Source organism: Danio rerio, chromosome 2 (genome assembly GCF_052040795.2).
Source record: "Danio rerio strain M-AB ecotype USA chromosome 2, GRCz13ab, whole genome shotgun sequence".
Taxonomy (NCBI): Eukaryota; Metazoa; Chordata; class Actinopteri; order Cypriniformes; family Danionidae; genus Danio; species Danio rerio.
In genome coordinates, this window is record NC_141022.1 from 16,986,288 (window position 1) to 17,000,934 (window position 14,647).

Consider the following 14,647-nt stretch of genomic DNA (forward strand, 5'->3'; position numbering starts at 1 on the left):
TTGTTCCCACAATTTAGGTGTTCAGGGGGACAGATAGGCTGTTTGTGGCCACATAGGTGTTCATGGGGACAGACAGGCTGTTTGTGGCCACATAGGTGTTCAGGGGGACAAATAGGCTGTTAATGGTCACATTGGTGTTCAGAGAGATATATGGGTTCTTCCCACAATTTAGGTGTTCAGGGGGACAGCTAGGCTGTTTGTGGCAACATAGGTGTTCAGGGGGACAGATAGGCTGTTCGTGGCCACATTGGTGTTCAGAGAGATGTATGGGTTGTTCCCACAATTTAGGTGTTCAGGGGGGCAGATAGGCTGTTCGTGGCCACATAGGTGTTCAGGGGGACAAATAGACTGTTCATGGTCACATTGGTGTTCAGAGGGACAGATAGGCTGTTTGTGGCCACATAGGTGTTCAGAGAGACAGATGGATTTTTCCAACAATTTAGGTGTTCAGGGGGACAGATAGGCTGTTCGTGTCCACATTGGTGTTCAGAGAGATGTATGGGTTGTTCCCACAATTTAGGTGTTCAGGGGGACAGATAGGCTGTTTGTGGCCACATAGGTGTTCAGGGGGACAGATAGGCTGTTCGTGGCCACACAGGTGTTCAGAGATAGAGATGGATTTTTCCCACAATTTAGTTGTTTAGGGGGACAGATAGGCTGTTCGTGGCCACATAGGTGTTCAGAGAGATGTATGGGTTGTTCCCACAATTTAGGTGTTCAGGGGGACAGATAGGCTGTTTGTGGCCACATAAGTGTTCAGGGGGGGGATAGGCTGTTCGTGGCCACATAGGAGTTCAGAGAGATGTATGGGTTGTTCCCACAATTTAGGTGTTTAGGGGGACAGATAGGCTGTTTGTGGCCACATAGGTGTTCAGGGGGACAGATAGGCTGTTCGTGGCCACACAGGTGTTCAGAGATAGAGATGGATTTTTCCCACAATTTAGTTGTTTAGGGGGACAGATAGGCTGTTCGTGGCCACATAGGTGTTCAGAGAGATGTATGGGTTGTTCCCACAATTTAGGTGTTCAGGGGGACAGATAGGCTGTTTGTGGCCACATAAGTGTTCAGGGGGAGAGATAGGCTGTTCGTGGCCACATAGGAGTTCAGAGAGATGTATGGGTTGTTCCCACAATTTAGGTGTTCAGGGGGACAGATAGGCTGTTTGTGGCCACATAGGTGTTCAGAGGGACAGTTAGGCTGTTCGTGGCCACATTGGTGTTCAGAGAGATGTATGGGTTGTTCCCACAATTTAGGTGTTCAGGGGGACAGATAGGCTGTTTGTGGCCACATAGGTGTTCAGGGGGACAGATAGGCTGTTCGTGGCCACATAGGTGTTCAGAGATAGAGATGGATTTTTCCCACAATTTAGTTGTTCAGGGGGACAGATAGGCTGTTCGTGGCCACATAGGTGTTCAGAGAGATGTATGGGTTGTTCCCACAATTTAGGTGTTCAGGGGGACAGATAGGCTGTTTGTGGCCACATAAGTGTTCAGGGGGAGAGATAGGCTGTTCGTGGCCACATAGGAGTTCAGAGAGATGTATGGGTTGTTCCCACAATTTAGGTGTTCAGGGGGACAGATAGGCTGTTTGTGGCCACATTGGTGTTCAGGGGGACAGATTGGTCATTCCCGGCCCATTAGGTGTTCAGGGGGACCAATAGGCTGTTCTTGGCCACATTGGTGTTCAGGGGGACAGATTGGTCATTCCCAGCCCATTAGGTGTTCAGGGGGACAGATAGGCTGTTCGTGGCCACATAGGTGTTCAGGGGGACAGATAGGCTGTTCGTGGCCACATTCGTGTTCAGGGGGACAGATTGGTCATTCCCAGCCCATTAGGTGTTCAGGGGGACAGATAGGCTGTTCGTGCCCATATAGGTGTTCAGGGGGACCTATAGGTCGTTCCCGGCCACTTAGGTGTTCAGGGGGACAAATAGGCTGTTCTTGGCCACATTGGTGTTCAGGGGGACAGATTGGTCATTCCCAGCCCATTAGGTGTTCAGGGGGACAGATAGGCTGTTCGTGCCCATATAGGTGTTCAGGGGGACATATAGGCTGTTCGTGGCCACATTGGTGTTTAGGGGGACAGATTGGTCATTCCCAGCCCATTAGGTGTTCAGGGGGACAGATAGGCTGTTCGTGCCCATATAGGTGTTCAGGGGGACAGATAGGTCGTTCCCGGCCACTTAGGTGTTCAGGGGGACCAATAGGCTGTTCTTGGCCACATTGGTGTTCAGGGGGACAGATTGGTCATTCCCAGCCCATTAGGTGTTCAGGGGGACAGATAGGCTGTTCGTGGCCACATAGGTGTTCAGGGGGACAGATAGGCTGTTCGTGGCCACATTGGTGTTCAGGGGGACAGATTGGTCATTCCCAGCCCATTAGGTGTTCAGGGGGACAGATAGGCTGTTCGTGCCCATATAGGTGTTCAGGGGGACCTATAGGTCGTTCCCGGCCACTTAGGTGTTCAGTGGGACGAATAGGCCGTTCGTGGGAGGCGGGAGGGGTCCCGGCAGGGTGGGCCGGCGCTCTTCTTACCTGTAGGCTGCAAGGGGGAGGTTTAGGCTGTCCCCGGACTCCCAGGCCTCACCTATTCGGCGCTCCCGCGTAGGGGGTCTCTGTCAGTCTGCTGCCACCCCGTGGCGAACCCCAGATTGAAACAGATTGGATCGAAAAAGACGACGTTTTCGAAGGCTTTCCGCGCGGCCACCGGGGGAGCTAGGGGGACGGCGTCGCCTCGGAGCGGGTCGGGGGACCCTCCCCCGGGGGCCTGCGCGGTCGCGGGGGCCGGGAAAAATCGTCTGGGGGGCGGCGCGCAGCGTCCGGGAACGGCCTTCCGCGAAGCCCCTATTAAGCGCCCCGTGGGACCCAAACCTCGGTCGGCGCCCTTAGGGCAGGTAAGGGCATTTCCACATGTCCTTCTTTGTTGTGCTGAATTCCCTTTTCCATCTGTTGAAGAAACTGGATGTCTTCCTGAGATATCATCCTTTCCTTTGTGTCTATATCTCGAAAGTCTGCTTCTAGCATCCTGATTATTGAGGCGGGTGTGATAGCTGGGAGTTCCTTTAAAGAAATGCGATGACAAATTTCTGTCTTGTTTTTTGAGCAAGCACCAGGTGTAACTGGTCCCACTACACTCCAGCCTAAATCAGTCCTCACTGCGTATGGCTCTCTTGTGAGAAAAGGAATAGTCCAGACAATTTAGTGTATGCATTATTGGATACACAGAGCAGTAATACATTCATTAGTCAGGAAGTCTGTGACATAATTCAAGCAAACAGAGAACCTGTAAAGCTAAAACTGTCCACAATGACCAACAGGGCTTCAATTGAAGATTGTCACAGAGTGACTGGACTAAATGTAAGGAGTTACAGTTCACGAAGGAATTTTGAACTACCACCTGCATACACTCGGGAATACATTCCTTTGGAGCAAGAAAGCATTCCTACACTTGAAAAGGCGAAAAGGGTGGACCCACTTACTTGTTGTTGCAGATCAGATGCCAGATCTATTGAACTGTCCTGTAGGGCTTTTAATAGGCTATGATTGTTTAAGGGCTCTTAAACCACAGCAAGTGATTTCTGGGGAAGACCATGAGCCGTTACAGTGAAAAAACTTGCGTTACACCCTAAGGAAGAGCAAAAAAGGGGAAAAATGAATCTGCACTTTGGAAAGGAGAAGATGTGTTCGTTGTGGAAGTGAAGCTGAAGACATTGCATTCAAGAGAGCGTCGTGATTTCGTCTGACAGAACTACATTGCTGCAGTTTGGCGTGACTGTGATGCTGTAATAACAACGGACACAAGGAGGCAGCGTAGTGAAGTATAAATCAATCTGATTATCAATAAGACTTCAAACGTTCACCTTTACAGGTCAGACTGTATATTTTCAGTTTGAAATGCAATTTTTGGTTGATGTTGCTTTTAAATTTATTCTGATTTAAACTGTATGCTAACATTTTAAGAAATAAGGGGTGATTTCAATATATATACGCATATTTTTGCAAGATTAGTACAAGTGTGCAGCTTGTTTAATAATTTCTGTTGTGCAATATATGTAGAATTATTGGCTATCAGTGTTTAGGTTTAAAATAAATAAAGATTAAATAGGAATGGATCAAAATAACCCAGACATTTGCATCATGGATGAAGTAATGCAAGCTCTTGAAGAAGAAAAGTCACAATTAGAAGACAAATTAGAAGGTGAAATTGATGACTTAGACAGACAAAAATATGAAAAACGTTTAGCTGAAATTAATGCAGATCTGGAAAAGGGTCTAACAGAACTCCAGAAATCATCTTTACAAACTGAGCAGAAAGTTAGGCGATCAGAAAGAGAAAGGCGGCCAACTGAAAAAATGGTTGAGTTCAGACGTGATGAAACAGTGAAAAGAGAGCAGAAGTTTATGTTTGTATATTTAAACTTCAAAGCTGAAGTGCAGTTGTACAGATCTAAGCTTAAAGCAGAGTGCTCTAAAACTGAGTTAAATGATATGATCGTGATGGCTGCAAAACGTGAAGCAGAGTTAAGACAATCATATGAGAGTATCCGTTTACTGAATGTCCCATCTCAAGATATAAAGAGAAGGATGGATAGTTGCACTTCTGTTACAGCCGAAATAACTGCACTTCTAACAGAACGTTTTGAAGAAATCGGATTGAAGGATTTTGATGCAAAGGCAGCAAAGGAAACTCTCCTCCAATTATTGCAAAGAGATGATGCCAGGTCAATTTATGGTTCAACAGTGTCAAGAGCTGAAAGAGATAGTCAACAGGGAAGTCAACTGTCAGTAAAAAGGGCAGAAGCAGCTGCACGCTTAGCTGCAAAACAAGCCGAACTAAGAAGAGAAAAGGAAATTCTAGCTCAAAGAAAAGAGGTTTTAGCCCAACAAGAAATGTTGAAAATGCTAGAAGATCAAAGGGATCTTAGAAATCATGGAAGCAGAATACAATGTGTATGCAGAAGAGGAATCAAAATTGAATGCTGAAATAGGAGAAAATAAAGTAAGAGTTACTTCCCCTCCATGTCAGCCACCGCTTCAGAACAACGCTCCATGTGACAAGGTTTCCCAAGAAACTTTAGCTGAACCTTGCTCTGCAGATGGGTTAGAGATAAAATCTAATGAGGTCTTGTTAGTGAATGCACTGAAAGAATCCCTGGCCATGACTAAACTTCCAGCTCCTGAGCCATTCATCTTTACAGGTGACCCACTCAAGTATACAGAATGGCGCACCTGCTTCAAGGCTTTGATTGAAACGAACTGTACATCCTCAGCCCATAGATTGTTCTATTTAAAAAGGTACATAAGTGGAGATGCACTTAGTGTGCTAGAAGGAACCTTTTATAGGAGTGATGAGGATGCATACATGCAAGCTTGGGATGCCTTAAACAAGCGCTATGGACCTCCTTTTGTTATCCAAAGAGCATACAGGGCAAAGCTGAGTAGCTGGCCTAAAATAGGACCAAAAGAATCATTAAAGTTAAGAGAATTTAGTGATTTCCTTGTCTCCTGTAAACATGCAATGCCTCATGTAAATGGTTTGGAGGTCTTGGATGATTGTGAAGAAAACCAGAAATTGCTACAGAAGCTTCCAGACTGGGTAACAACTCGCTGGAATAGATATGTTACTAAAGAGTTAGAAGAAGGAAAGTCTTATCCAAACTTTACTGAGTTTTCAAACTTTGTGGCAAAGGAGGCTTCTATTGCTTGTAATCCTGTTTCCTCTTTACATGCTTTAAAACACACAGAGGAAAAGTTTGGAAAGGAGCAGAAACGTTTCAAAGCTAGCACTCTAGTTCAAAATGCCAAACCTGTTGTGAAGAGTTTGACTACACTGCAAGGAGAGAAAGCTTTCAAACCCAGCTCTCCCTCTACTCTGTATAAGAGAGAAATTCATTGCATCTGTTGTCAGCAAAATCACTTTATTTACAAATGTGAAAGGTTTGCAGCAATGTCTCTTGAGGAGAAAAAACGATTCATTATCAACAACAAGATGTGCTTTGGCTGTTTGAGAATTGGTCATGTATCCAAAAACTGTAGAAAAAGGGCAACTTGCAACATCTGTAGAAAAAGCCATCCCTCTCCACTGCACGAAGAACATTCTCAGAAAGGAAATTCAGAATCCTTACCTGATGAAATGGCCTCCACCAGTTTATGTAGCATGGGAATGAATAACTGTACATGCACGTCAATGATTGTGCCTGTATGGCTCTCTTGTGAGAAAAGGAATAGTCCAGACACTTTAGTGTATGCATTATTGGATACACAGAGCAGTAATACATTCATTAGTCAGGAAGTCTGTGACATAATTCAAGCAAACAGAGAACCTGTAAAGCTAAAACTGTCCACAATGACCAACAGGGCTTCAATTGAAGATTGTCACAGAGTGACTGGACTAAATGTAAGGGGTTACAGTTCACGAAGGAATTTTGAACTACCACCTGCATACACTCGGGAATACATGCCTTTGGAGCAAGAAAGCATTCCTACACGTGAAAAGGCGAAAAGGTGGACCCACTTACTTGATGTTGCAGATCAGATGCCAGATCTATTGAACTGTCCTGTAGGGCTTTTAATAGGCTATGATTGTTTAAGGGCTCTTAAACCACAGCAAGTGATTTCTGGGGAAGACCATGAGCCGTTACAATGACCATCTGGACAGTTCAGATGATGGATCACATGCACTTGTATTAAGTATTTGAATTTGATTTTGGCTTTTGTTTCTCTCCTTTCAAACTTCTATTTCCTTTTTACATATGATGTGAAACATTTTCCCATTTAATCTGTATTTATTTGACCTTATATGAACTGTTCATGTTTCAAGGAGAAGGTCAAAACCGAACTGAAGAATTGGAAAGCAGCTTACACTCCACATCCTCAGATACAAGGGTGTCAATGTCTGCCAGTGCTGGTAACCAGAAGAAAAGACTCCCTGTTCATAAAAAAATGGCTAATGATTTTCATGAACATAATTTGAAGTATCTTAAGGAGGAGCATAAAATGAAGATGAAGATACTAAAAGTAGAACTGGAGATAAAGAGAGATGCAACAGGTTCAAATGTCACATCAGTACAAATAAATTTTGTTCTTTTAAGAAAAGATGGATGTTGTGGTGATTTTAGTAACATACCAGACCAAAACGTTGTATACTTTTAACAAATATTTAGCTTTATTATTACTTGTATCAGGTCTGAACAGAGGGTTGAAAGTTAAATAATGTAAACAGATCTATTTAAAGTGGCACACTGCAAAAGCATCCCTGTATGCCAGTCATTCTCTGTAGCTTGTTGTAAATGGTGGCACATCTGGATTGTCATCCTCTTCCATTGGGGGACTTGGGTATCCCTGCTTTTTTAGGTAGTTGTGAAGAACAGCTGTTGCAATGATGACAGTGCAGTGAGGAAAATTTGGGAATCATGAGTTGCACCTTTCCACCGTGCAACAATGTTTGAAAACTCTAACTGGAGAGTGCATACACCTAGGACATTTATGGAAAAATTGTTCTTTCGGTTCCTGTGTTCCTCCGCATCTGGAGTAGAGGGGCGCTTAATGGGAATATGGGTTCCATCTATGCAAGCCATGACTCCTGGGAAATTTCCATATTCATAGAATAGTACCTTGTAGTTAGCCTGGATTCTAGCATCAGGGAAGTTTATGTAGTGTGCTTTTAATTCACAAATAGCTCTGCTCACTCTGTGAATGACTTTACATACAGTTAGTTCACTGACACCACATAAATCCCCAGTTTCTCGATAAAAGGTGCACCATGCCAAGAACCTTAAAGTTATGAGCACCTGGAGAGAAACTGGTATAGGCTGTTCTCTTTGTGTCACAGATGAAAGCCTGAGTTTTAAGAGTGAAATTATCTCCACTGCATTTACTTAATGCATGCGGAAAAAATCTCGGAAACTTATTTCATCGAAATGTGGCCAGACGAGCGCCGCCCCTCTGTGGTTGTTGGTAGCATACCCCCTACCCTTTTAGTAATCAGTGTGGGAAGATATCAAATGTCAACAAGGATGGTATGTGTCATGAGTTCTTCCCTCTTCCGACTGGTCACTTCCTGCTTTCAGACATTTGCCGGCAGGTATGTGGATGACAGCTCGTCTGTGTATGGGTTGCTTCATTGGGAAAGCTCATGTTTTGTATGTTTGTTTAGTGTTGCGTCTTATAGGGATCCCGGTGTGGTTTGCATCTATGGCTGCCCTTCTGCAGGTAACTGACTCATTGCTTTTTGATGGAAAGTTGATAGTAGTCAAGTGGTGATATCATTAATTGTTTCCTCCTCCCTTGCAGTCAGCAGTTTTTTTCACTGCATTACAAAACTGCGTTTAACCCAACGGTTATGTCTAGGGTTTATTAATGATTGATCAAGCCCGTTTTCCTCTGTGTTGGTGTTCCGGTGTTCTATTGAGTAGGCGAAATGGAGTGTTTGCGGTAAGTTATTTTAAAATCGTTTGATTGGCTTGCTCGTGCACTCGATCTAACGGTTAAATGTCTTTTGTCATTTTACAGACCGAAAGTGATTGCTGGGTGCCATTTGACAACCTGTAGCTACGTGGGAGGTTTCTAAACGATGCTGCTTATTTAGGGGACTGATTCACTGCTGTTTGAGTGTTTTTTAAGGAGACTGCTTAACTGCTGCCCCGATGCTATTTTAGTCTTTTTGGAAGGTGCTGTTTTAATGTAGTGAACACTGCTTGGACAGTATATTTGAAGGCTGTGGTTGACTGATTTTAAATGCTGACATTTGTTTGTTTCCTTTTTTTTTCTAGTTATGTATCGGTAATTTTGCCTAGTTTTTGTTATTTATTTTGTTGGTCTCATTGAAATTTGTATTTTCCCTAAGTTAAGATTTTTTTTTTCTATTACATTGTTTTTTTTTTTGTATGTGTGGAAATATAAATTTCTATCATCTAATTCCAAATGGACAATAATCTACGTATAACTGAAAAGTTATATTCTTAGGTTTTTTAATTATCTCATTTCATTGACATGCCAGCTAGGAGGGACATTTAACCTTCATCTCTCTGACTACAGGCTAAGCCAGTGATGCAAATGCTTTAAACGACTCTGTCTTTGTCTTCGGGTGTTGCTTTTATGCTACAGAAATCCTATGTTGATTAACTTGTGTGGTCAGTAGCTGGGCCGTTTTTAACACTATGCCATGCTGACTCCAATACTGAATTTGCATGCTTTGTTTAGCTATATCCCCTCCTCCTAAGAACACAATATAGCCATGAAATCTTTGTCTTAATTCAGACTTGTGTGAGACTTGTGAGAGACTTGTGAAAGAACTTGCAGACTGCGGACCTCTAGTAGGCTCTTGCAGACACATGGACATCTTAAAGACGCTGTATGACTGCAGATTAACCAACACGTCTCAATAAAGGAATTCTGCTTGTTTTGAGTCTCCTGGACTGGGTTCTTCTCTTCTTTTCACTCATTTATTTTTTTTTACAACATATGCTTTATTGAAATTGTATATTTTTCTCATTTGTAACAGTCTCTGTATGTATATTTGAGACTGTTTAATCTTTTTTTTCTTTCTTTCTCTTATATTTTGTATTTATGGGTTGCTTTCAGCAGAGGCCTCATTGAGAGGGGTTGCAATTAATTTATTTACCAGCATTTCACCCTCAGTGTGTTGTGCGCCCGAGTTATTGTGTGTTGGAGTGTGAGTGACCAATTTATTAAAACTTGTAGTAACTGGGTTTTGTGTTTTCAGGAGCAGAGCACCTAAGGCAGGGTGGATTCCTGGTGGAGGTCTTTCTTGCACTTGTGCTGTGTGTATGCATTGTGTGGGTGTGTCACAGGTCTTGGTGGTCTTTGCTGTGGAGGCCTTGTTGTGCCCTTACTCTCTGCTGTCACGTCCCAGCTCCTGCACTCCTAAATCCAGGTGTTTTAGTGTGTGCGTGTAGTATATTTTTAGTAGATGGTTTTATTGATTTATAAACGTATACATGTTGTCCCCCTTGAGATGCAGTTTTGAATAAATAAAGTTTGTATGTATTTTTCCTACCCACGTCTCTTGCCGTTTACTGCAAGCTTACCTGTGTTGCCTTTCTAATATAAAATATAGGTCCCTGGCCATATTCTAGGGTGGCGTAGTCGTGCTAGCTGTTGAACATATTGAACCCCTTGGTTATGCCCCAGAAACATTGCAATGGGTCACTTCTATCTGCAAGAACTTGCCTGGCTGGTGGAAAGCGCTATCATCATTGACATAGTCCAAGTAATCCATGTGTCCTCCAAACAAAATTAATCTGAAGTTAAACCTGCCTCCCGGTAGGTTTAATTTAAGCCTCAATGTAGTCCTGAAGTTGCTCTAGTCTTCCTCCATAAAGTTAACCTCCACTCCACAGCTGCCCTGTCCTGACCTATTCATGCATCTCAAAGGACCGAGCTGTCCCGGGAGAAGCTTGCTAATATATAGAATTGGACTCAAGGCCTTCTGGGCATTCAAAGCATTTGCAGACCTGGACAGATTTGTCCAGCCCATCACCTCCTTGTGCTGCAAAAGGGATTAATTCTCCCTATGAGCTATCAACCAAGGCTGAACCTGGACGGGGGCGTCCCGCGAGTCACTTTTAACACACAAGGCAGGGATAGTTTGTCCCAATTGGAACGTAGCCAAGGCAGAAACTGGACGAGGGCATCCCACGTGACACTTTTAACACACAAGTTAGGGATAATCTGTCCCAATCGGAACGTAGCCAAGGCAGAACCTGGACGCAGCAGGCATACAGCTTTGAACCTAGAAGACAGGGCTCATTTTTGTCCCTACTGAATCTACTTTTACCACACAGATAATAAATAAAAGAAATAATGAAGACACTGAACACCATTTGACCGTTAAGTTGTACAATATTTATTCAGGACGATTCAGAGTCTTCTGTTTGTTCGAGTGGGCGAGCGCCCTGGCTTTTCCCCCTGGCAGGGCGCCATGGCAGCGTCCTCCTGCTGGTTCCCTCCTGGAAAAGAGACACATAAAGGGCAGTTAGCCAATGCCACAGGTTCTGCTATCCACGCCAAAGAGAATCTGATTTTTACCAGGGGAGAGACGGGAGTCTCTGTCCTCTTGCACCCTTTCCGCGGGGGGCTTTCAGTGCCCGCTGACTCCCCATCCTCCTCCTCCTCCACCAGGGCCCTTTCAAACAGTCTGCGGCGCTCGCGTGCTTGGAGAGGTCCGAGGTGAAGCGTGTAGAACTTATCTGAGGTTGAAGTGTCATGGCACATGAATTGCGCCACCTTGCCCAGTTGGTACCCTTCGAACTCCCCCAAGAGAAGGTCTGTGGAACGAGCACAAGCAAAAGTCAACTTCCCCGAAGACACACACCCAGCAGAGCGACAGTGACATGCCTGAAATATACTCAACTCAGCGTGGGGACGTAGTTCGGGAACGGGTAGGCAGTGGGTTCCAAAGCCTCCGGAGGCTCGGGGGGCGTCGGACCTCCGGCCGCCCCTCGCCCGGGAGCCGGTGGTGCAGGAGGCGACCTGGTTCTCCTCGCCCTCTTCCTCCTCCTTCTCCCCCCTTCTCCCTTCCTTAGCTCCCGGTAGAGGCGTGTGATCTGGAGCAGGGTGGATCGCATCTTGGTAACCTGTTTCCCCAGGTCCGTGAGCTGAGCCTGTATGCGCTCGGTGGCACGCCTGCAGCCGCGGTCGGCGCACAGGCAGTCGGCCTCTGGGCCCTCCGAGTCCCGCTCTCCCTCGGAGGACGATGCTAGCTGGGACACGATGGGGATTGCAGGCTGGGTGGATTGCAGTCACTGCAACTCCCGAGCTACTTTCCGGTGTTTCGCCCTCCCCATAGCCTCTTTCCGGCCCGAGGTCGAGAGCTCCGCGTGCTGCCTCAAGTGCCTGTCTAGGCGGGCTGGCGTCCGGCGACAGCCCGGGACCGGGCACGGTGTCTTCCGCGTGTACACGCGGCCGGCGGCCAGCGCGAGCAGCAGCCGCTTCTCGTTCGAGTTGGTCACTTTGTGAACGGTCGTCAGGTGAGGTGCAAGCCGGCTGTAAACGTTGAAGCATAGGGCACATTCAGCCATGACCGTGCTAGAGCCAATGCAGAGGGGGAAAGGGGCCCACACGCCACGTGCAGCGGTTGATAAGCGGTCGGAGGCGGCATCCACTTCTGCGTCATGACGCTGGTGGACCCGTATTTCTTAAAGGGGAAGGACACCCCCCCGCACCAGGGGGTGTAAGCCAATGCCCTACGGAGATCCATTCGGTTCAAAGCTTCTTTTGTTACGACTCTCAAGTAGGGGGGAGAGGGGTGTCCACCTCACTCCCTTCCCCCCTTTTCAAAGGAACCAGAGGGGGGGTGTCCCGTTAAACAATGCATCCCCCACCCGCCCCTTTATCGTTGCCCCGGCCAGCGGTTCGACACCTCTCTCTATTGTTACGACTCGAGTTGGGGAAGGGGTGTCCCACCTCACTCCCTATCCCCCCTTCATTGCTGTTCTGGCCAGCGGGAGCTTTTCCACAGCCTTTCTCGTTCACTTTTTCCACCCCTAAAAGGGGATTGTTTGAGCCCCATCGAACATGTGCCTTTTTTTTGTAGGGGTGGGGGGGGGACAGCTCCACACGCGCCAGCCGCGGGAGCTTTTGTTTTGCTTTTACGACCTGCTACAACCAACATGGATACGCACCAACCATCGAAAGGAGGGTCCAGACAGCCCGTAACCCCGGCTCCACTGACCCTGGCACGTTTCACCTCGCCGGAGTCCACTAGCTTCCCCCAAACCAACCACCCTCACTCCACCCGGGAGCAGGGTAGGTGGGGTGGGGGTCAGCCAGGGGCCAGCAAGGATAAACCCAGGGGGTGGGCGGCGTTGCGGGCGGACGGACGGGATGCAGACGCACACACTCGGGCGGGGGTAGAATCGAAGCCTACACCAGCTCGTTCCCTACCCTGCCCCTGGGGGCTCGATTCACCACGCCGGGTGACTCGACCGAACCCACCAAACATCCCCCAGCCCTCGCAGGGCGAGGGGCGTGGGGCGGGGGCACGGGCCGAGTATCGGCGCGGGGAAAACAGAGTCCAGGGGGGCGGGCTGGTGGGCGGGCTGAGCAGGAGACAGGCTCTGGGTCAATATAGCCAGACGGGCCATCTGGGTCCTTACCCACAGATCGGGGCGGGAAGGGGGGGCGCTGTGTGCGGAGGGACACCCCCACGCCTCCCTGATAGAACGCCCAGGACGGGGAGGATCTGCCACACCCATAAAGGCCGACCCCATTGGTGCTTTGGGGGGCCTGGCCCCTGGGGCGCCACACTAGCTCCTATCGGTCAGTCACCGTGGGGTCTGGCGACTGGACTGTCAGAGACTAAGTCCATAAATTGTTGCCTTCCCCGAAACCCTGATGGCAGGTCAGAGATTGTGGGTGTTGGGCAAAAACCTCCAGGCGCGGGACGTCCCGACAAGTAGGCCGGGAAGGGTGGTCTCCCGTCGGGCATGGTTTGGTGGGCTCGGGCCTGGGTTTAACCAACGCCCCGGTGAGCGCCAGGCGTAACGTTTTCCTGTTGGACCTTGGCGCTAGATGTGTAAAGATGTGCCGCTGGTGAACCATTGATGGAGCCGCTGGTAAACCATTGATGGAGCCGCTGGTGAACAATTGATGGAGCCTCTGACATCCAGTGGTGGGGGGCCCTGTGCCCTGCGCGCACTGCCCGAGGTACACACACTCTCCTTGGGGGGGCAAGCCCAGCTCCTCTCCCTGGCCTGGAGCATCTGACATCCAGTGGTGGGGGCCCTGTGCCCTGCGCACAATGCCCGAGGCACACACACCCTCCGGGGGCAAGCGCTGGTTCCAAAGGACCCTCCAGACTTGCACCTAATCACCAGCAGTGCCCGGGCACCCCACTATTAAGCCAGGGGACACTAACTCCACCAAACCGCACGGACAAGACAGACGTGCTGCTGGTGACCCAACTGGCCAAGACGTACCGCTGGTGGCCCAATCGGTCTTGGGTTTCTGAATAGGGCACCACCGGCCTATGACTCGTGGATGGGGCACCAGCGGCACGTAGTTCTAGCCTCCGTAACCGATGGTATCTCATGTTTGCTGCGGGGGGACGAGCGCTGGGAGGCGGGTTAGCAGCTCAGCCATGGACCCCTGGCTCCCCGGGGCGCGCTCGCGCTGGCCTGCGGGGGGACGAGCGCTGGGAGGCGGGTTAGCAGCTCAGCCATGGACCCCTGGCTCCCCGGGGCGCGCTCGCGCTGGCCTGCGGGGGGACGAGCGCTGGGAGGCGGGTTAGCAGCTCAGCCATGGACCCCTGACTCCCATGGTGTTCAGCCCACTGGCCTTGCCCGGGTTCGATCGCTTGTCTTGGGGCAACGGGCCCCTTCTTTAGACCCCCCGGTTCGTTCAACCGCTAAATCAGAAATTGCACTAAGTCCTCTTTTTCTGACTGTTGTCGAAACATCGACGGCAGGTCAGCGAATCCCAGGGTGGCGCTACCACCTCCAGGCGCGGGTCATGCCGGGGAGAGTGGTCTCTATCCGGGCATGGCTTGGTGGGCTCTCCCCTGGTCTAACCAACGCCCCCGGTGAGCGCATCCATTGCGTTTTCCAGCGGTCGTTCCAAAGACCACCCCTGCTAGAGACCCACCATTCCCCAATTGAGTGTTTGCGTTTCCCAGCGGTCGTTCCAAA

General features: G+C 48.4%; 1 protein-coding gene across 1 annotated transcript in view; it reads right to left on the reverse strand.

The window, feature by feature from the left end:
* The window catches only part of LOC147837035 (uncharacterized), a 200,652-nt gene extending 188,503 nt beyond the window's left edge, over positions 1-12,149 (reverse strand). Inside the window, exon 1 of the mRNA XM_087240587.1 lies at positions 11,247-12,149. Within this exon, the coding sequence (XP_087096713.1) occupies positions 11,247-12,032 (786 nt within the window). The 5' untranslated portion in view covers positions 12,033-12,149. The remainder of the gene's footprint in view (positions 1-11,246) is intronic.
* Positions 12,150-14,647: the final 2,498 nt, after the last annotated feature.